We start from the raw sequence: 22,298 nt of genomic DNA, 5'->3' as shown, positions 1-22,298 counted from the left end.
TAGAAAAATGAGGCCTCACAATACCCTTTTTGGAGAGAGAATTATTAAGGAACCGAGGTGCGCGGGTGCACGCGTCCCAGTTTTCTGATTAACACTGTGCAAGCAGGCTGGCCTGGGATGAATCAGGGATGAGACGCAGGACTAACTTCTTGACACACTCACATAGAGACTGCACTCGCTTTTCATGCACACTCACCCTTTCCCTCACGAGGAGACTGCTGTGGTTTCAGGGAGGAGGAATGGGGCAGTATTTTGAGTTCGTCACCTTTTCTGTTTGACTTTGGGTTGAGGGTGTTTTCTTCATTTTTTTAAAAAAATTTTTTTTTAACATTATATTTGAGAAGATTGGATTGCTGGCAGGCCACCTGCCGTTTGACATTCGAGATGAAGAAGTTTTTGCAAAACAAAAAAGGCAGATACTCTTTTCGGCAGAGCAAACGCGGCCCTCGGTATCCGTCTAAAGATTTCTGTAAGTCATTTATCGGCTTCGTCCACTGTGTAAAACCTGGCTGCTGTGCTGTGGCTGTGGAGCACATCATTTGCCTCCAGCTGAGCTCGAGGCTTTATAGCAGATTACATATAAGCCAACATCTTCATTTTTGTAAATCTGTATTTGTTATATTAGTGATGGTTTGGAAAACTGTCACATTTGGGTTAATTCCTTCTCATTTAAATTTTTCAGTCCAGTTTAGGTGCCTTCACATTTGCCATTTTACCTCATTTTACCCACTGAAGGCTCATCAGTGCAGTCCCATGTGTTGTCTGTCACTTTAATGCATAATTGCCATTCAACAGGAGAGGCTTGTATGTGCCCTGAGTGGAAAGAAAAAAAAACTGCAGGAGGAACTTTTGTCTCTCAGGCTAATTAAGGTCACAGTCTCTGCAATGCTTTCATTTGATTGGCTGCGATGGAGTTTATGAACCAGGTCAGGGACCTCGGAGTGTGTGACGGTTCAGGGTAGAGGGTCACAGAGCTACACTCCATCGTACGACCTGAGACACGGAAGGTAGCAGCAGGAAGGAGACAGGGAACATCTGCGTCAGATTGAATACTAGTCAATACTATACTCATACTATTATATCTTAAGGGTTTTCTATTTCGCAATGGCGGTAGAATTGAATGCTTTGGGTGCAGTGGGTAAGTGTTTGTGTGCTTAATTTTTTTGCATGTCCTCTCATGCCATTAGACATTGTACGCAGACACTGCAAAGGTCATCGACGACGAGACTACTGAGGTTGTTTTTCTCCTCCCTTTCCCACCAAGTCCTCAGCATGCCGACGTCCAACCAGGGCTGGCCGGAGGAGTTTGGCTTCCAGTTGGGCGGGAATGGCCCCAGCTACATTCTGTCTGTGGAGGAGGGCAGCAGCGCCCACCTGGCAGGGCTGCAGGCGGGGGACCAGGTCCTGGAGATCGAGGGCCACAATGTGTCGACGCTGGGCCCGCAGGCGGTCATCACCATCGCCCAGACTCAGAAGAACATCCCTCCCAGCATCGGAGTGGTGTCCCGCATACAGCAGGTCTCACAGCTTTTGAACCCGTCACAGTAATATTGCATATGTAGTTTAATGCCTGTTACTTGTATCGAAAGACCTCTGTGGGTTTTTACTGGGTGGATCCTCTGTGATCAAAACAATGAGGCAAATTCTTAAAATTCATCTTTTTTCTCATATGTTGTACAGATGGACATCATACCAGGTCCAGATGGTCGTTTTGGCTTCACCATCGTGGGAGACTGCCCTCTGCTGGTGGAGGACTGCTCCCCTTGCTCTCCAGCTGGCCGCGCAGGTCTGAGGGCCGGGGATTACGTCATGGAGGTGAACGGCATCCCGGTCCGGCAGCACGAGATGGCCGCGGCCCTGATCAAGGCCTCCCAGGGGAGGACGCTCCGCCTGGGGGTTCTGTGCCTCGGCCAAAGGCAGAAGCACAGCATCAGCATAGAGGACAGTCAGATGGGAGGAGAGGGGGCGAGGCTGGACCGCAAGCACAAGGCTCTGGAGTTCAACAGGAAGGTACGTTTAAATAGACAGTCACAGCTGAGTCCAGGTTACTTTCTATTGCTGGTCCAGCTGAGCAGGGAAGTTTAAAGGTGCCAGAAACTGAATTTCTCTATCAGCTTCCACGCAAACACAACATTTTCTACAAACAGTGACATAATACGTTTTTGAATTTGCATTTTTTTGTGATCTATTGGGGGAAAAAAGTGTTTTTCAGTGGTTTTGTGCACCAAGCAGAATGTAGCTACACCCTGTTGCTACTTTATGTTGCCAGGGAGATGCAACTGTCAATCATTGGAAATGAAACATGACTCATACAATCCTGATAAAGCTGATTAGCTGAATTTTCATCTTAATCGATAACCTGTTAGAATGATTTTTTTTTACTTGAGGATTTATTCTTACCTATTTAGTCATGAAAATTTGACGTCGTAGAGAAATACATGATAGAAAAGACAGGTTTTCAGGAGCTTTAAGATCAAAATCTTTGCAAATGTTATAGTAAGGGGTTTTCTAATCAGAGGAGAAACGGTAATTCTGCCGAATCCTTCAAGATCCAACAAATGTACATGTGCAGTTTCCTACAATGTACAGGTTAAATGTTTTAAATAAGTTTATAGTGTAGGACGAATAAGAACAAGACAAGAGATCTGACACAACCAGATAAAATGCAGGTAATGTATCCTTAAATCCAGCTGCAGATAAAGTGTCGTCGTGGCACCTTTCTGGCACTATGTTAACAAAATCCTACGAAGCTACAGCATCCACTCTAATTTGTATTTCCTCCAACTGCTCCCCGGCTCTGACATCACCGTTTGATCTCCACCAGGTCGACCAGATTTTAGGCGACGAGCCCGAAGTGAAAGAGAGGCTCTTCAATGTGCTGAAGCAGTACGCAGCAGAGAAGAGAGTTGAGTGGCTGGCCTCCGTTCTGCCGGAGATACTCGCCACTGATGAGCACCGGCAGCTCATCTCCTGCATCAGGTAGGAGCCCAGAGGTGTATTACTCCTCACATTGTTTGCCTACCACTACAGAGAGTAAACTCCGGGGAAAGAATAAAGAAAGGAGTTGAAAGACGGCTTCAGTGGAGGACACAGACACACAGATTATGTAAAACATCCCTGTTTTGTGTCTGGCTGATAGGCCATGAAGACGTGTTATTCCACCTCGTCTCTCCGCTTGTTTCTTGTCATTCAGAGCTGTCAAACTGTTCTCTAAAGCCAAAATACATGACTTTCACATTCAAAGTAACTAGAGCAAAGAAATGCTCATTGCACAGCTGCTAGTGCTGTTGCAATATTTCAATGTTACACCATGTCTTTGTATTGTATCACACACACGCTCCCCCTGTTCGATGTAGGCCCCAGTGAAAATTTAAATAATCTACAGGGATTGAATTCATAATGACCACGTAAACATAATTTCCCTGTAGCAGAATGAGCAACAGGGAAAGGATTAAACTATAAAGCTACATCAGTGGGTTTAGCCGCCCCCCTCTCCTCCCCCCCATCTGCCGGCCGGGGTAAAGCCACGGTGACCCTTCGAGTCTGTCATCGGTGTTTGTGAAACCCAGAGACTGAGCTGACGCTGAGGGGGCCCCCCGAGCTTTAGAGGTTTTTTTTAGTGGTAAATGAGGCTTGGCAACGTGAAGTGCATTCACAGCATGGAGGTGCGTGTGATGACGAGCCACACACAGATTTAGTTGAGCGCTCGCTTCATGGGAACATCATGCAGCACTGGTGGTCATGCTGCTCCGTCTCTGAAAACAAAAAACCTGGAGCTGCATCCCTCAGGTTTATTTTGAAGATGCGTGGCAGTGTGTTTGCATGAATAACGCCAGGTAACTAAACAATGATCCAGGGAGCCAGAGTCATGTGGTTTGCCAAAAGGACCAGCACTCCCGCTTTTTCTCCGAATCCCCAGACAGCTTGTCCACAGATTGCATGTCTTCCACAAGCCAATCAGACCTTTTATTCTCGTACTCCTCTGGCTTCCTCCTCCACTACTACCACGCCACTTTCAACTCCATTTAGTGGTATTAATATCCCGTAAGAAGGGTTTCCATCAGCGTGAGGTCATCGGTGAGATACTTTTGTTGTTTCTCCCACCTGAAGTGACGCGAGGCGGCCAGATTTTTCTGCCTTTAATTGGTCATGAATAATTCAAAGTCCGTCCACTGAGAACTCTTCATTGTTTTTTTTGTATCATGGAGGACACTCCTATCTGCACGAGCACCAGTAACAACATTAATATCATCTCTCTGTGGTCTTCTACCCCCCACCCATCTCCCAACTCTCTTACCCCTCTCTCTCTCTCTCTCTCGCTCTGAAGGGGTTTTTGTTTTTCGCTCTGATGGATTTTCTTCTCATTATTCTGCTCAGAGCTCGTTCTGCATGGGGACTGTTTTCCCTTGACACTTGGTAAAGGCAGCCTCCTGCATGCACCACGGTCCCACCTTACCTTTCATTCTCCTTCGAGAAGCAGTGGAGGTGTCCACTCTTCTCCTCACTGCCGCTCTAGCTGGTGCCACTTATGTTTAGTTTATTTGTTTTTTTAAGCAATGGGTAACAGCTAAAACAATGGATTGTCTGGGGTGAGTATACCTTCCTATTATTTTAATTAAGCGGACATTTGCGCATCTTTGTCAGCTTCATTAAGTCTGCCACCTGCGCTGTTTGCACAAAGCGCCGGATGTGGGTGTAATTACGAATGCAAAGCGGGATGTGAGTGAATGTTTAATGCAGTCTGATACACTACAAGACGACTGCTGCTGCTGCTGCTGCTGTTTTTTAGTTTCAAAACTCTCCATTCCCAAGTTGTTTTCTAAGATCTCTTTAAGGCTTTAAATGCATAATGTATGATTTCAGTCATTGGGGCCGTTAACTGCTTGTTCATGCTGTTTGATGTGATGTGACCACATAGAGATGGTTGTAAACTATTTGTTAACGTCACAGTTGTGCTTGACTCTTTGTGACCGATGCCATTAGGATGAGTGATTTTCTGCTTTTAGGATGTAATCTCGTGTGACATGTGTAAGGGCGTGGCCGTGTCTTTGAGTGCGAGCTTGCTTTTGAGCATTGTGTTGACTTTTAGAGTGCATGAATATTCCTTTTAAACTTTATCTGCCAGAATTTTAGGGAGCCTCTCCGTGTCTGCTCGGGAAGCAGCGGGGATTGCTGGCTTTTCAGTAACCGCATGGGTAACACGATGGTCTTGGAGAACCTACAGATCAAATCACTCATTTAGAGCTTAAACTTGTAAACCCATCCAGTTTACAATTTAATACGACAATTATAGTTGTGCCGTATAAAAGAAAAACAGAACTTATCAAAGTAGTAGGTCATAGTAAAGCCACAATTCTGCAATTAGCTGCTCCTCATGCTCATGCTCATCCTTTAGTAGTGTTAGATTATTCTTGACTCGAGTGGCTGGAGCTTGTTTGCAACTGTTCCTAAACTACTACACTGTACAAGATGAGAAACAGTTTCTCACAAGAGGCTCTCACATGTTTTTTTTTATTGAAGTGGGTGAAGAACACAAACAGTACTAAAGTCATGAATTTGAGTGGGAAAAGTTTCCTTCATCCTCAACAGATATATTACAAAGTGGGTGTTATTATGAGAAAAAAGAAATACCATGACAACATTTTTTTTTAATATATTTTGAATTCATTATGCAAAAGGAAGTTAGAAAAAACTCAGGAGGTCATAAAGAAGTCAACAGAAATCTGCAGATTTTCCTTGTAAGGATGCACTGCAGGTTCATCATAAGGTTGAGGTCATAGGATGAAGGGGACGGCAACCATTTTTCTCCTTTTATTCCCATAGCAACCAAGGAGTCAGTGATGTGTTGGTGTCTGTGTATTTTTGTGTAGCATGTGTCAACATCAACAGTGCAGTGTGCACATCTCTACACAGTCAGTGGATCAAATATGTACTTGTTTTTTAACCAGCTCAGTTTTTAATCATCTCCTTTTGATGGGTCCCCGGACACACACACACACACACACACACACACACACACACACACACACACACACACACACACACACACACACACACACACACACACACACACACACACACACACACCCTGTGAGGCTCAGAACACATTTGTAATGTTATAAATTTTAGTTGCACTGGCTTTATGCTGAAATGTGTGACCCTCCTCCGTGCTTCACTTCAGTCACTGTCAAAGCAGGACAAATAGATCATGTGAGAAAGATTCTGTCTGACTCGTCCGCCATTATTACTTTTTCTATGTGTGTTAACACATTGCACCAAACTCACTTTGCTTCCATCCGAGTCACATCCGGACACTCAAACTGAAATTAGGTCTGCTCTTTGTAGTTTTCTGCTTGTCATTCCTCCCTTTTGAGAAATCCGTCCCTGTCTCCCAGCTTGCTTCCTCCTCCACAATCCTCCTCCAGATAATTATAGATCTCTGTTCTTTATAAACGAGGTCAAATCAGAGCACTCATTTAGTTTCCAGGAGTTGATGCAGAAAACTTTTTTGTGATGAGGTGGCTGTTTCAACAGATGGCTGAGCGTTCAGGGATGGAAAAACATCTGCATTTGTGAAAGGAGAGCTGAAGCTATCACATCATGCATACACAGTCCAGTATTGTATCTGTGTGTGAGACAGGGGCATATTAGTGCTGTGATAGAAATAAATTGTAAATAGCAGGGAAGCGCAGATAGCGAACAGAGAGGGGCTGTGTGGGCTGCTCCACCTACAGCACCAGAGAACATGTATTTATATCTCGGGAGTCTGCTTGTTGTAGCCGGTAGTCTGCGCTCAGGCTGCAGATACATGTACACCTCTAAGCTGATAAAAGTCTGCAGAGACAGTGACAGCCGGCTAAGAATATGTGACCTATATCTTTAACTGAACAGATTTCTTCCTCAAATGAGATACCCACCGTTTCTTAAAAGTGTCAGCTTCTGTAAAACAAGTCACAGCAGAAAAAAAGAGATGAAACAAACGCCGTATGTTCTTAAGATGACAGGTAATTTAAAGCGGATGTGTCTTTAACGCCTCTGCGAAATGTGAAATATTGGGTAAAGATAAGGTACTTTTGGGACTGCAGGTGAGTGTTTTTTTCCTGCAGCAGGAAGGTTAAATGTTGGTGAAAACTCCTTTAGCTGAGATCAATGCTGTGAAAGTATTTTGAAAAAAAATCTTAACATTTGAAATTTGACTTGAAACCACACAGAAAATCTTGTTTTTGCTGATCTCTAGTTGGTTATTTTCCCGCTTTGCTGCAGTAATGTAGAAGTGTACACTCAGGTGTGCTAGTGCAGCGTGACATCACTGTTGGGTGCGGTCACAGGTGAGCGCAGAACAGCACGCTTCCTATTCCCTGTACCTAACACTTCCCAGTATGCTACTTGTCATTGTACAAAAATCCACCCTGCACTCCCCCAAAAGAATAAAAATACAAGAATGGCGGTGGGAACTATTAGCTATCATAGTTAGAGTATTATTCATACATCCACATGTTTTGCATGGAGGTGAAGATGTAGACATTGTAAGACATTAAAAGATTAAGAGATGAGTTTTTTCAGGGTTTAATAATAAAAAAAATAAAAAAAATTCTGATTTAATCTTACCACACTACATTTTACCTGCAGTTAGCTATTAAAAGTCACGAGAAAACATAAGTTAAACATGAGGTGACATAATTGTGCAAAAGCCTGTTGGTCCGTCTGTCTCCTGTTGCTGTGGTGCTGAACGGAGAGCTCCTGTGGAGAGCACAACAACATGTATTTCACAGTGCTGCCAGTAGGGGGCCCAAAGTCAGAAATATCTGTATTCTTTATACATATAACTGTTTTTTTTTTTTGTATCTGTTTCAGTAAAAACCATGAAAAGCAGCTGTTACTCTGTGCATTTATTTTACTCTCAAATATAATATCGTCCTCAAAAAGACAGATTGGTTCAGGCTCTGTTTACTGCACTGCTAGTAAAGAGTGAACATCTGAGGTGCAGGTTTTTACATAACTGAGCTCTTCATACAGGCGACCGGTCGAAGCTCTGACCCTTAGGTTCCACATGGCAGAAGTTGCACCATATTTCCCTGAATACTGCTCTACATAGTGCTTAAACAGCCGTGGATAATGAAATGATGAGTGGCTGAGACTCACATTTTGCTGTGAAGTTGCTTTTTTCCTCTCTGAATGAGCATAATTTGGGCGGCACGGTGGTGCAGTGGTTAGCACTGTCACCTCACAGCAAAAAAAGGTTCCGGGTTCGAATCCGGTCCTGGGCCTTTCTGTGCGGAGTTTGCATGTTCTCCCTGTGCTTGCGTGGGTTCTCTCCGGGTTCTCCGGCTTCTTCCCATCATCCAAAAACATGCACCTCAGGTCAGGTTACCTGGTGCCGCGCTAGTGGCAGCCTGCTGCAGCATCTCCCCCCTGAGAGCCCCCCTGCTGTAGTGAAGAAATTTCCCCTCGGGGATTAATAAAGTGTATAAAATTTAAAAAAAAAATCAAATAAAAAATAATGAGCTTCTCGTTGGACACGTGCAGAAGTCGCTGTTGTCTCTTCGCTCATCTCCGTCAGCGTGTTTGTCGCTAATTACTCGCCTGGTGCTGTTCTTCACAGACCCCGCACCCTTTCTGCTGACGGCTGATTCATCTGATCAGCAGCGACTCAGCCGGTGAGAACACAACAGACTGGTGTAGGTGGGAATGAGAATGGTTGTTTGCGTAGATCTGTGTTCGGGCTCAGCTCTCGGTTGGATCTTGATGCCACCGTGATTCAACAAACATGGAATCAAATGACTGACGTCTGACTGGAGTGATGTATCAACTGGGGTTTCTCTTTTGTGCAGTCTGAATTTTCTGTACTTCATTTGTGTTGATGTGATAAAAGACAGGCTCTTAGTACAGTTTAAAAGGTGTAGGCTGCTCTGTACAAGATGTAAATGTTGTGCTAATAAATTCTCAAAATCGAGGTTACTTTGGCCAGTTCTCACACACAGGGTAGTTTAATGTCTCACTAACAGATTAGTTAGACATTTGGAGAAATATGATTCAAGCTGAACTACATGAGAAGATTGCCAGCAGTGAACTCGGGATATATAAAGACTGTAAGTAGTGGGAGACAAGTTGCGTCACTTTGTCCAAATTTACCAAAATGCACCTGAAAGAAGCTTTAAACCCGTGAAGGCCAGCAGTCTCTTTAATTCCATTCAGTTCAATTCAGTTTTATTTGAAGTGTAAAATCACCACGCAACATGGTCTAAAAAACCCTTTACAATAACAAAAAACATTTAATGCTGTATCATATCTTATGTCTGCATTACATTCTTGTCTATTAAAGCTTCTGACTTTCTAACTGTTTACTTTCTTTACATCACCGTCGTTTAACAAAAGATTATTATTCCAGGAGTACAGTAACATGTCTGTGTCCATCATCATAAAAACTGGTGAACTCATCCTTTAAGGTTCAACATGCCTCAGAACAAAGAAAGAGACTACAGTGTGAATCTTCTCACAAGTACAGTACCAGAAAACGTGTGTGTGTGTGTGTGTGTGTGTTTCGATGTGTGGGTGGCTGCTTTGTCTCCTGGCAGCAGTTCAAATCACTTGAATGAAAAGTTGTTTGCTGTTGTCAGTTGAAGCTGTAAGTGTGTGTGTGTGTGTGTGTGTGTGCGTGCGTGCGTGCGTGCGTGCGTGCGTGCGTGTGTGTGTGTGTGCAGACTCATTTTGTTTGGTTGCCATAGTCGGTGTTGTTGTCTGGTAATAAACAAGCCCTCCATTGAAAACAGCCTACCCTCCTCTTTGACATTTTATTTGCCACAGATTGCATGTTTTTCACGTGTTTAGTGAGACTTGTGCTGTGCTCAGAATGACATACTTCCCTTCGTTAAAACACCAACAAATAGTGAAATAGTGCTCTTCCATGTTAGGACTTTTACCTGTGTAGTGCAGGAGCTTTGTCAGGCTGGTGTTTATCAAACCGCACACTGTCGTTCTGCACTGACCGGAAATATCCTCAGCATGTGAATACATCACCCGCCAAAATATCTGCAGCATGAATTATTTTACCCAGAAGTGAACGTGTTTTTCGTGCCCTCTGTTTAAAACGCACAACAAACACACTGATTCTGTCCGGCAGCAGTAGCAAAAAACATTTCTGAAACAGCTGCAGCTTCCTCAGACGCCTTAATTTGAAAATTCTTTGGCCACCGTTTAGGATGAAAATTGTTCAGAGTTTCACACTTCTTTTTTGGACCTTTTTGGCACCAACTATAATGTGCCTGTAAAACTCTTGTAGCAAAACCGATTGTCTACTTAGTCTCAACGTAATGTTCTTGTGTAGCTGCTTATATTTAAATTAGATTTCACTTTAGAACTTTGTCTTCTGTTGTTAAAGGGAAAAAGGGTCGCGAAGTTTGACTTTCTTCAAAGTACGAAATTTGTAATACTGTACTAACAAAACTCAAGTAGCACATCTGCACATCTGTACTGAAAACATTTTAAAAAGTACCCAGCCCTAGTCTTTTTGTAAATTTGTAATGGATTTCAAATAATCCACTCAGATTTCACACACAATATAAATCAGAATGACACTCGAAGTGCTGCTGCAGTACTCAATTAGATGGATATGGTGCTGTAAGTGTTAAATGTTCTCCACACTTTAAATGAAAGCGATTGATTTAGCTCACATCTGTCCACCTACTGACTGAATGCCGTTTTTGATCTGGTCAATTGTTCTTGTCTTTTAACTTGTGAGTGTCTTTGTGAGAACGGAAGACCTTGGTGAGGTCCGAGGTCGACAAGATGATGACAGCTTCCCGCTCTGCGCTCACACTGACGGAGTGACACAGACGTGAACTGTGGACGGAAGTGAGGGAGAGGCTGAGAATGAGGTGCTGTAGATAGAGAGAGAGGGAGGGAGGGAGGGAGGGAGGGAGAGAGAGAGAGAGAGAGAGAGAGAGAGAGAGAAATCCCATGCTCGATCACTCCCACACCTTTTTCTCTTGCTGTATTCTGGCTCTGGTACCTCACGCTGCAGCAGTGAGACTCCAGCAAGCAGCGAGTGTCGTCACGGTTTCTTCACCGTCTCTCTCCTCAGAGAAAAATAGATTTTTCTCCACAGCTTTGAATTTAACTTGTCTTGTTCTCAAAAGCTCTTCTTCCTTCTTTCGAATCTGAGACTTGGAAGCGGGGAAGCCTGTTGAGTTGAATCAGTGTTGACTGGGATTCTGAGAATTGTTTCAGTGGTGCTCATCACTTTTTCATCTCTGCTGGCGCTGGCTGTTATTTCACTGGAAACCCAAGACTTTTTAAATTATGTTTTCAGGATGGGGATGTAGATCCATCCTCTTTCCTGCTCTTTTCGTTCTCTGAGGTAACCTCTCGTGGACAAACAGCTCACTTGATTTTATTTTCCTCACATGCCACCAATGTTTGCCAGAATCTTCGTCCCCAAGAAGCACCGTCAGCGCTTCGATGAGGCCGTCTCCCAGAACGTCATCAACCGGATGTGCCGCAGCAAGAGCATCAGCGAGCCGCAGGGCAGGATCCGGCGCAGTCGGAGCGAGGACCACTCGGACCGCCACCGCGGGTCAAAGCGGGCCAGCTCGGTGCCGAGGGATGGAGGCGAACCCGGAGGCAGGGGGGAGGCAGAGAGAGAAAGGGGCTTAAGGAAGTCCACGTCTGGGATGCCGCCCCATCCCCCCATCGGACCCAATCAGAGGTGAGCACACACACGAGTGAGACTACAGATTTGTTTTTAGGTAATGATGCTTCTGAGTTTGTCTGGCTCTGTTTGAAGTGTTGTTTACAGTGGGATACAGCCTGACAACAGGTTAGTATCAACAGCCAAGGAGTCACTTTCTGTTGAGATCATTTGCAGGCAAAATATTTTTTAAATGTACGTGAAGCAGGAGACACCCTGCCTCTCTTTGCTTTGCTTTCTTCTGGCTGTAATGCTGATTCCTCCGTCCTAAAGCTCCTGTCTTCCCCTGAGTCTTATTCCAAAGCTGTAGTTAGAAAATCTCAAATCTGTGTACGTATGAAGATCATTTTGTACCCTACAATACAAGACAGGAAGTGCTTAGATGTGTATTTCATTTAGCCAAATAACCCATTCTTTACCTCCTCACCTGTTCAGCATGTTAGTCCTGAACTCCTGACCGTTCCGCCTCTCCTATTCCTCCTCCACCCACTATCCCACTGATGACATGATGACAGCCTAATCAATAACACCACACTGGACTTGGTGCAGGATTACAAGAGTGTCAGTGAACTCCCACACTAATCGAACGAACTAAATTCCGACATTCATCTTCATCCACACGAGGGAGAAAAGACGTAGCTGTTCATGTCAAGTGTGATCATAACCGACACGTCACAGAACTATAGGAGGGCTGGTCACGGTGGAGAGATTACATCATGTGGCGTAAGTGGCACAGTCAACAAGAAGTTGTGCCGCATGCTGGTGCCTTCTCCGAACTAAATAAACCCAGAGAGTGTTGTGTAACACTTGTTATGTCTTCACTGTAACTTGAAAGATGGATGGATGGTGAGATGGAGACAGACAGGGAGATAGGCAGAAACAGGGAGACGGGTATCGATAGAGGACAAGATAAACAGACACAGTGGTGGGCTGAAGATAGATGCAGAGAGATGGAGATGTACAGATGGAGAAAGAGGGAGATGCGGAGAAAAGATGAGGGAAAAATATAGACAGAAGATGGAGAGATGGAACTACCCACTGAAATATAGGTAGTGGTATTGAGATAAGGAGATGGAGAGACTGGCAGAGAAACACAAATAGAAAGATATTTAGAAAGGTACAGATAGATAGAGGTGTAGATAGACATGTGTGACAAAGAGATGCAGCACTTTTTGAATGAATTATCCCTTGGATGTGTTTAAGCTGTTTACAAAATGATCTATTGATATAGATGCTCAAAATCAATCCATATAGATCGGCGATTGTCCTTTTGGTCCAAAATCGGAGGTTGCGTACAACGTGCCAATTGTGTGCGTCTCAGTAGGTTTCATTAAGTAGTCACTGATTGATTCTTTGTGAATTTGAGTTCACTTCATGTGAAACCATCCATATGTATGAAGTGTAAACTGACAGGGATCAGGAGCGGCCCTGAGCAGCCTGATAGTCATACCCACTTAGTTCGTTGAGTGTGCTCAAGGCTGATGGTGAGCACTCTCTGCAGCACCAACACCCCTCTCGCACACACACACACACACACACACACACACACACACACACACACACACACACACACACACACACACACACACACACACACACACACACACACACACACACACACACACACACACACACGCACACACACAAATACACAGACAGACAGCACCCAGCGTGCCTCTCTGCATTTAGCTCGTCTTACATAACTGCTTTAAACCGCGGCTATCAAAGAATACATTTGTCTGTTTTCTCTCCCCTCCGTCTTTTTTTTGTCTTCCCCCTGTTTATATACCAAGGCAGTGTTGCCTTGAGTCATTTCCATGGCAACCTGCCGTGGATAGACAGCACAAGTCTCATGTTTGATGTAAGGGGAGGTTCCTCGCTGTATTCCTCCGCTTAGGAGAATGTGACAGAGGAGCAGCACCATCAGCAAAAAGTCAAAGCTTTTTTTCCTCTCGGCTGTATGTGTCCCGATTTGTTTCTATTTAGGCCGGAAGCTGGTTGAATTAGAAGAAACACACACAAAAGGATGTGTGGCATTTAAGCTGCACCAGTTTGGATTGTTATATAAACAGAAAAAAATACATTTTGTCAGGCTAAATCCCAAAGTTGGACTGCAGTAAATAGAGCGTCGTGTCCTTGTTCAAACTCCCACCTGCAGGAAGTGACAAATAAAAACAAAAAATTAAACGGCGTGCGCTCACTCCAGGGACAGCTGGGCTCCCCATTCATTCACGGAGAGGTTGTTAAGCACCATTGAAGGTAAAATGACGTCACAAGCAGGGCTGAAACTATTCACTGAAAAACACACGGAATAATATCAAATGATTAATGTTAGCACACTGAAAAAATGAAGTCCAAATAACAAGAGAATAAATCTCAAAGGAAAAACTACTTCATAATGGTGATGTAGTTGCTTGAAGCAAGTCTTGAAATACATAGGCCTAAACCCATATTTCAATTAAAACCAGACCTTAATCTTTTCTGCTTCACATTCAACTGTTCACAAACACACTAATGGTGGAGTCCTGCCTGCCATCAGGACCATGTTGGGATTCAGTGTCTGCAGCATGTGGACCGGAGGAACCAGGAATCAAACCATACCAACCTCATCCACCACAAAAGTCCAGGAATGTTTATTGACAATTGAAAGTATTCCGAAAGTCTTTATAGTTCTAGTAATGCTATTTTCAAGACATGCTTGAAGTAGATGGTTGACAGTTTTATCTCGTTAAAAGTAACCCTAAATATAGATGAAGGTGCTTATCAGTAAAAGGCAAGTGATACTTACTTGATCTAAGTCAAATGATCTGCCTGAGAAAGCACTAGCTGATCCATTTATTACAAAAAACAAGACCAGCTGGACTTTAAATCCGTAGATAAGATTATTTTCCATGGAGTGTATTATCAGACAGAACATTCTTCTTCTGCTTTTTCTTTCTTCTTTGTTTGGATTTTGGACTGTTGGTTGAACAAAACACGACCCTTTGAGACATCACTTAGAGCCGAGGGAAATTCTGTTTGGCATTTAACACTTTTTTTTGTGACATTCGTGTAATGGATGTCATGGGTTGCATCTCTGCTCAAATTGATAGTAGATGGTGGATTGGTCGATCAAAGGTTTAAATAAAGCAGAATAGTTTTGATTGTGATTTGATGTAAGAAATCTGAAAATGTCATAAAAGGAGAGAGGGACTGCTAAGAATTCAAAAGTCAAAAAATGTTTTGCACATAAACAATTACAAAGGCCACACTGACAAAACTGCAGCCACTGACAAAAACAAATAAGGAAGTCTGTTAAACTTTGTGTCAACTCAACAATTTCAAAAGTTGAAGGACAGATTTCCTTTAAGATGTTGTTATGATGAGCGTGTTTTCAGAAATCTGTAAAGCTTTTTTTTTTATATTGCTAATAATTTATTGATCTGACTTCCTGCCTGCGTCTCGTCCTCAGGATCATCCGCGTCTACAGGGGGAAGAAGAACTTCGGCTTCACGCTGCGAGGCCACGCCCCCGTCTGCATCGACTCCGTCATCCCAGGTACTGCTTCTTTATTTGAAACACAGCAGAGCACAACCCTGATGGACGCCTCCTCTCTCTCTTGTGTGTGTGTGTGTGTGTGTGTGGTGCTCGGACCTGTTCTGTGTCGGCTGGCGAGGGAGGGATGGGGGGGGGGGCACATGCATTTTTATGTGGGCGAGTCTGTTGTGGTGCCAGCCGCTGCAGGTTGAAGGTGATCAGGAGGTGTTTGTGTGTGTGTGACTATGAGTGTACCAGGAAGTGGATTTGTCTGACTCACCAATGAAACGTTGAGAGGAAAACACTGGGAACAGGCTTTGCTTTGCAGCAGCAACGAATTACTATCCATAGTTGTTGTTCAATGTTTTATGCACTTTACTGGATTCAAAGGTTGGGGGTTAAAACAGTTGTACCAGCACGTCATGCTGAAAAGATGACTTTTTGAATATCTCCTACAGATTTCAGACTGACTACCTTTCATTGTTTGTGGCTGTCTAATTAATGGACATCCACAGAGGAGCACGTCACACTTCTAGAAACTTAAAATTCAAATGCTGGAAACAGCTAGCACTGCACAAAGGTAACAAAAACAACCAACCAGCTCCTCTAAAGCTTCCTAACTAGTATGTGTCATCTTCTTTGTTTAGTCTGGACAAAAACTTAAATGTAAAAAAGTCAAGTTGTGGTTTTGTCGGTGGGGCCAGAAAACAGTCCAGCTATACTGTAGCTGTTTGAATATTCAATCTTTGTGCTACACTAAACTAACTGTTTCTTGGCTCTGCTTTCAAACAGCATTTATCCCACAGACATGACAGGTGATCTTCAAATAAGCATATTTCCCAAAACATCAAACTATCTTTAAGGTATTAAATGTGTCTTTACTCTTATCTCTACCACCTGCTATAGCTTGCAATGGCTTTTCTTTGTAGATTCACGTCAAAACATCGAGTAACTATTAAGCTTTATTTAATGGCTCCCCTCTTCCAGATCAGCAATGTAACTTTTATTGTTTCATTTTTTTAATCAGTAAAGTCAACGTGCCTCCAGTTGACCTATTTCTACTGCTTTTCTACTGGAGATATTATCCAAACTCTCCGTGAAGTAATTCTGGGGGTAATTGCTACTCGGAGCTTGTGGTGAATCTGTTAATTACTCTTTATATTTCCCGCAGTAAAAGGTTAACGGTTATTGCTGTCTGAAATAAAAGACAAGAGGCAGCGAAGCTACTGTTGAGGGAATCTGCCAGATTCCTTGATGAGGAGGGAGGTATGTGTGTGTGTGTGTGTGTGTGTGTGCGTGCGTGCGTGCGTGCGTGCGTGTGTGTCTGACGATGACAGCACTGTTACCGCCCACCATCATCTCCCACCAACATGTGCAGAAGCAGCTAGAGCGGACTGACTCAGTGGGCCTTATGGAGGTTGATATGGAGATGGTGGGGGTGGATGGCTTATCTCTCATCGTGATCTAAACTCAGATCCTTTACCGATAACCAGGAAACCAAAAACTTAAAGCTACTAAGTCGGACAGCAAAAACCTGCAACATTATCGAATGAGAAGTTTATTATAAAGTTTGGGTTAAAAAAACAAACAAAAAAAACCAGATGACATGACAATTCAGTGTGAGGGAAATTCAGCAGTAAATTGACAGATGAGGAGGCGACGGGTAAAGCGCAGGCAGAACAGATTCCACCGGGGATTATTTTGACAGCACTGTTTCCTTATGTAATAAGATTTAGCATGGCGCTCATCTCGTTTGTTGATGGGCTTTGTTGGATGTCACACACGGATTGACAGCATCACATTAGTCACCATCTCTCCCCGTTCTGCCCGTCTGTTCTGTGCACCTTGTTAGCCGGACATGTTGTGCCAGGATCTGTTTTTTCAGTCTCTAATTGATGTTTGATTTTCTGCCATCTTTGTCTCCCTCTCAGATAGTCCTGCTGAGGAATGTGGACTGAAACCAGGCAACCGTATCCTTTTCCTTAATGGACTGGACATGAGGTTCGTCATAAATGGAAAGCGCCGTTATTATTAGCAGTCGTAGTAGCTGGTAGTATTTTGCCTGTCCAAGTTCTTGAACTTAGGCAGTGTATTTAGAAACCAGGGCTTGTTTTCCTCCAACAGAGGCCGTCGGCTGTATGGAAATCAGCTCTCTCACAAACACAGCTTTTATTTGAGTTTGTCAGTTTCTTCTTCACCAGTATGTCAGTTTCTGAGCTGAGTTTTTCAACTTAGAGAGAGTATGTGTACTGCATCAGCCCTCCACAGGAGGCCCAGACATGGTTAAAACTCACCAGAATGTATCATCACATCTAACTCTTCTTCTCTCCGGGTCGTCCTGCTTCCTCCCACCGTCCAAAAACATGCACCTCAGGTTAATTGGTGGTTCTACAAATAGCCCTTAGGTGTGAATGAGAGCGTGAATGGTCTTTGTTTCCGTCTGTCTCTACGTGTTGGCCCTGTGATGGACTGGCGATCTGTCCAGGTTGTACCCTGCCTTCGCCCAATGTGAGCTGGGATAGGCTCCAGCCCCACCCGTGACCCTGATCAGGATAAAGCGGGTATAGATAATGGATGGATGGATCTAATTCTTCTTTGCTTCGGTGGAAAGAACAAGATTGGAAGTACAATTAGTCCAGAACCGCCATAAGAGTCAACAGGCTAGCTGCTTTGCAAGGATGTGCTCAGATACAGCACTGCTTTGAGCTACATGCTAATGTTAGCATCCTAACATCTGAAAAGCACAAAACACTGTTTTCTAACTAGTAAAAAACAACAAAGTTGTAAATTAGCAATAAACATAAGGATTGTAAATCATCAATAACCCCAAAAATGGCTATTTAGCAATAAACTCAAAAGTTGTAAATAGCAAAAAACAAAAAAAAAAATCCTAATTAGCAATAAAGAATTTGAAATTTAGAAAATTACCCTAAACTCAAAAGTTGTAAATTAGCAATAAACAAAAACAAAATCCAATTAGATATAAACACAAAGGTTGTAATTTAGCAATAAACATCAAATTAGCTAATTAGCAATAAAGTCAAAAGTTGGAAATTAGGTCATTAGTCATTCGTTTTGTAGATATTTGGTTACAAAAACTTTGACCTGATAGTGTGGGACAGAAAAAGTCAGGAGTTTTTACAACTCATAATTTCCCCCACATGAATGAAACAAAACTCCACACACCTTCACATTTGTGAGCACTTACAGTAAGTGTGCCTGTGGTGATGCACGTGATCACAGCCTTTACATAAACAGAACTTTTCTTGTGGGAGTCATCGTGGTTCTGTGGTGGACTTTACAACTTCTTGACCTTCTGCCTTTTCAGTGAGTTAATGTGGGAGTACAGATCAGAAATTCAGCACGGATGAAACTGATTTGTACCTATGAACTCGGCAAAGTCAACATATGAACCAATCAGTCAACATTTCCAATGCTGTGTGAAGAACCATTGTTACTCGGGATGCCACCCTGGTAGCCATGTGAAAGAAGAATTGCTGGGCTGTTCCCGTGGCTGCTTGATTTACTGATTTGATTGGCGCTGTTTAATTTCCCTGCTCTGCCTGATAACATGGTGCCGCAGCAGTGGGAGGTGATCAGGGAAACAGTGGGAGTTGTTCACCAGAGAGAGAAAGTAAACAACGTCCGTGATATGTGGGCGATTTAGCGTTATGTGTGCAAAGTGAACATATGGTGAACAAAAATGTGGAAAATTTGATATTTGTTATATTGATGGGGACAACTGTTGTTGCAGTCTTTATCTTGGGTGTAGTGAAACTGAAAAAAACATCTCATCTCGGTAATGTTTATTTTAAAACTGAGATGAATAGGTTGTTGAAACCACAGAGTCCAGGGCCATGGCTTGGATTTACCTTGTTCATACATCATGTAAAGAACAAGATGTTCTCACTTTTGAGAGTCAAGTCTGGACAGAAATTTTACATCTTTACTTCTTTACTGTACAAGTCTGAAAATTCTTGAAATACCAAATTAGAAGAGAAAAAAAATGTCATTTGGTTTCTCTGGTTACAACTGGTCGACCTCTGCAGCAGGTTAAATGTTGTTTTAAGGGGTTACAATCCCAACAAAGTTAGGAACCACTGTCTTATGATTCAGTGAGTTTGTTAGAAGACATGCAATAGATTTAGTCTGCTTAATAGCTAAAAGCCATCAGCTCTGCACCCTTCACCTCGGCTTCTCTCAAGCTCACTAATCCCCCCCCCCTCCTCCCTTGCTGTAGGAACTGTTCCCATGAGAAGGTGGTGTCCATGCTGCAGGGCAGCGGGGCGATGCCCACTCTGGTGGTGGAGGAGGGTCCATCTGAGTACTCTTCAGACCAAACCGACCCAGAGGAAACCCCCAGTCTGACCCCCGCCGCTCTACCCCGCTCTAGGTCAGTACGCATGGAAAATCTCAAATCTGACATTGTATCTTTTTTAATAAAGATGCAGAATGAAGCAGAAGCATGAAAGTATGAATGGAAAAGTATTGATAGTCTTCCGCTGTTCCTGCTGTCCAGGTCTCCGGCCCTCAGCTCTCTGCAGTGGGTGGCAGAGATTCTCCCGCCGAGCATCAAAGTCCACGGGCGAACCTTCAGCCAGCAGCTGGAGCATCTGCTGACCATCCAGGAGAGATACACTGTCTGCAAGTCCTTAGAGACCTTCTTCCAGCACAGGTGAGTGGGTGGAGGGGTAGAGAGCAGAGAGTCTACAGGGTCAGAAGCAGATGGAGAGGACGGAGGGATGCATGAAACATGTCGGCCAATGCAAAATCAAAAGGACAGAAGAGAGAAGCAGCTGCAGGAGAGTGTTTGAGGGACTTTGGTGAGTTCGATATTGGGCTGTACGAATTTCTAAGGGAGAAAACGCTGTAATCCACAGCTATAAATTGAATCTAATTAATATTACTTCTGCTTAACATCATCATCTTTAAAATGCTCTGACAGCTTCAATCAGGAACATTTGTAAACAAAGTTGGCAGCTCCAAAAGAGAGTAGAAACAAAATCAGCCTTAAATTAAGTTTGCAGCATCTGTCACCATCTTTTTGGTAATACTCCCTAAAGCAGCTAACTTACACCCACAGAAATCAAGCTGTTGCTGAGGAAACAGCTGGGTTTTTGTTTTTTTTTACCACAGAGAGCAGAGAAAGAAACATGCACACAGATAAGCAGGAAGCTAACACCTCCCATTAGGCTCTGATGATATCGTCTCAATGGTGAAGGGATGGAGAGAAGAGACGGATGGCTCCGCAGATGATGCAAACATGTGATGCAGCAGGAAGAAAAGCACATATACCAGTTGAAATCTACTGTACGTGCATACCGTATCTACCCAAGAGGCATAAATCTCCTACCATAACTGACATCCTTGTTATCCTCCCACCTCTTCACGATCTGTCTTCATCCTGCATCTCATTTTCAGCTACTCGGCTACGATACCAAATCCGTTCGTTGGATGGATATCAATTACCCAGCGGTAAACAGAGGTCGGTTACGTAAAGTCGATGTTGTGTATGCGCGTGTTTCCAGGAACGTGGACACCCTGATCGTAGACGTGTTTCCGGTGCTGGACACTCCGGCCAAGCAGCTGATCTGGCAGTTCATCTACCAGCTGCTGACCTACGACGAGCAGGAGCGCTGCCAGGGCAAACTGTCGCGCTTCCTTGGTATCAAGAGCAACGGTGAGCCAGAAAACACCGTATGGGGATGATGTGCATTCGGGGAAACACCCTGAATACGAGCAACCAGCACGGAGTTGATTGTTTCATTGATTTGAAACAGCAGTTTGATTTTGATTACAAGATGAAAATCATTTTTCAGACACGTACTGTCTTTTTAAAAAAAAGTCAAAACAACCACAAAGGAGTAGGTCACACGTAATAAGCCTGTAAATTAACAAAGTATAGCAGAATGTGATGGTGAATGTGTGTGTGTGTGTGTGTGTGTGTGTGTGTGTGTGTGTGTGTGTGTGTGTGTGTGTGTGTGTGTGTGTGTGTGTGTGTGTGTGTGTGTGTGTGTGTGTGTGTGTGTTTTTTGAAGCGGTCTCAGAGCCTGATGGAGGCACGGAGCACCACCGGCGGAGCAGCTCTATGCGTGTGACGGGGACATCGTACCGCAGCAACCTCCGAGAGAGGAGCTCTGATGACTGCATCATCGGGACTCACCTGGGAATGGGTACGCAGCACGTAACAACATCCCAGTGAGACGTTCATAATAATAAAACACAAAGCACAACATCAGTATAATCTACAGGGGGTTGAGGGATTCATAGAAAGTGTTATTCTGCAACAAAACCTCATTATTTGCGTCTGTCGGATTTTAGAGCCAGGTTTAGCTCTTTTTTTTTTTTTTTTGTCCGGCTCGCAACTTTAATGTTCTATTTTAATTTTACCACTCTTATAGCATCATTTCAGGTGCTTTTTTTTTTAGCAAAAAAAAAAAAAAAAAGTTAAAAAAACTCACTGCACACTCACCAAAGTTAACGATTAATCTAATACCTGTTGAACATTTAGCTGCGAAAAACCCAGATATTTCACTTTGGACGAGGTGGGGACCAAAAATGGAGCTAAAAGAGTGAGCTCTGTTTTTAGGGGGGGGGGTTGAATCCACAGACTTACAAAGAAAATGGAGGTAGTGGCAGTAAATGAGAAATTTAAAGTCCCTTCAGCAGTTTCTACTCTTCTGGTATTCCCTGGTATCCATCCTCCAGTTAAACTCCTTTACTAACACGGCTGTGTTTGCAGTGGTCAGCTCCCAGGTGGGACTGTGTCTAATCATAACAACATGCAGTAGACTGTTTCTATAAAAGATGTGTGCGAGGCAAATTCTCTGAGGACTCGAAGGCTTCACGAGACAAAAATGGTCATCACCAGTTCATGCATTACCTCCGTGTCTCAGCTGCCTTTGCTTTTGATAAGCTCCCCAAGCTCTCCGTTTGATCTCAGGCTTCAGGTGTTACACTCATGGTTTCCCTTGTTTTCCATTGCCATCGCTCACTTCTCCTCCAAGAGCCAAGCTTTTGCCTTTCGCTCCTCCACGCTGTTCTGCTCTGCTTCATCCTGTCTCCTGTTGCCTGGAGGTGGATGGATGGAGGAGGC

At 43.6% G+C, this 22,298-nt stretch overlaps 1 protein-coding gene and 1 long non-coding RNA gene across 9 annotated transcripts in view; one reads left to right on the top strand and one right to left on the bottom strand.

Moving 5' to 3' along the window:
* The window catches only part of grid2ipb (glutamate receptor, ionotropic, delta 2 (Grid2) interacting protein, b), a 37,425-nt gene that overhangs the window by 2,126 nt on the left and 13,001 nt on the right, over positions 1–22,298 (top strand). Inside the window, exons 1-11 of one of the 8 annotated variants that reach the window (XM_069691315.1) lie at positions 310–469; positions 1,265–1,518; positions 1,681–2,010; positions 2,825–2,979; positions 11,423–11,704; positions 15,138–15,223; positions 17,134–17,203; positions 19,443–19,595; positions 19,722–19,877; positions 20,731–20,882; positions 21,241–21,375. In XM_069691315.1, coding sequence (XP_069547416.1) covers positions 385–469; positions 1,265–1,518; positions 1,681–2,010; positions 2,825–2,979; positions 11,423–11,704; positions 15,138–15,223; positions 17,134–17,203; positions 19,443–19,595; positions 19,722–19,877; positions 20,731–20,882; positions 21,241–21,375 — 1,858 coding nt within the window. In that variant the 5' untranslated portion in view covers positions 310–384. Of the gene's footprint in view, positions 1–309; positions 470–1,264; positions 1,519–1,680; positions 2,011–2,824; positions 2,980–11,007; positions 11,705–15,137; positions 15,224–17,133; positions 17,204–19,442; positions 19,596–19,721; positions 19,878–20,730; positions 20,883–21,240; positions 21,376–22,298 lie in introns of those variants that run through there. The other 7 variants (XM_069691321.1, XM_069691319.1, XM_069691314.1 and 4 more) reach the window with 7 other exon arrangements.
* LOC138616791 (uncharacterized) lies at positions 7,579–8,186 on the bottom strand. Its single transcript, XR_011310621.1, has 2 exons — positions 8,143–8,186; positions 7,579–7,740 (listed from the first exon to the last, which is right to left on the bottom strand). It is a non-coding gene; the product is annotated as an uncharacterized lncRNA (long non-coding RNA).

Source organism: Brachyistius frenatus, unplaced genomic scaffold, assembly GCF_029030835.1.
Source record: "Brachyistius frenatus isolate BFR_SWC_R1_liver_20210118 unplaced genomic scaffold, ASM2903083v1 Contig_11, whole genome shotgun sequence".
Classification (NCBI taxonomy): Eukaryota; Metazoa; Chordata; class Actinopteri; family Embiotocidae; genus Brachyistius; species Brachyistius frenatus.
This window is presented reverse-complemented; position numbering and strand designations above follow the sequence as displayed.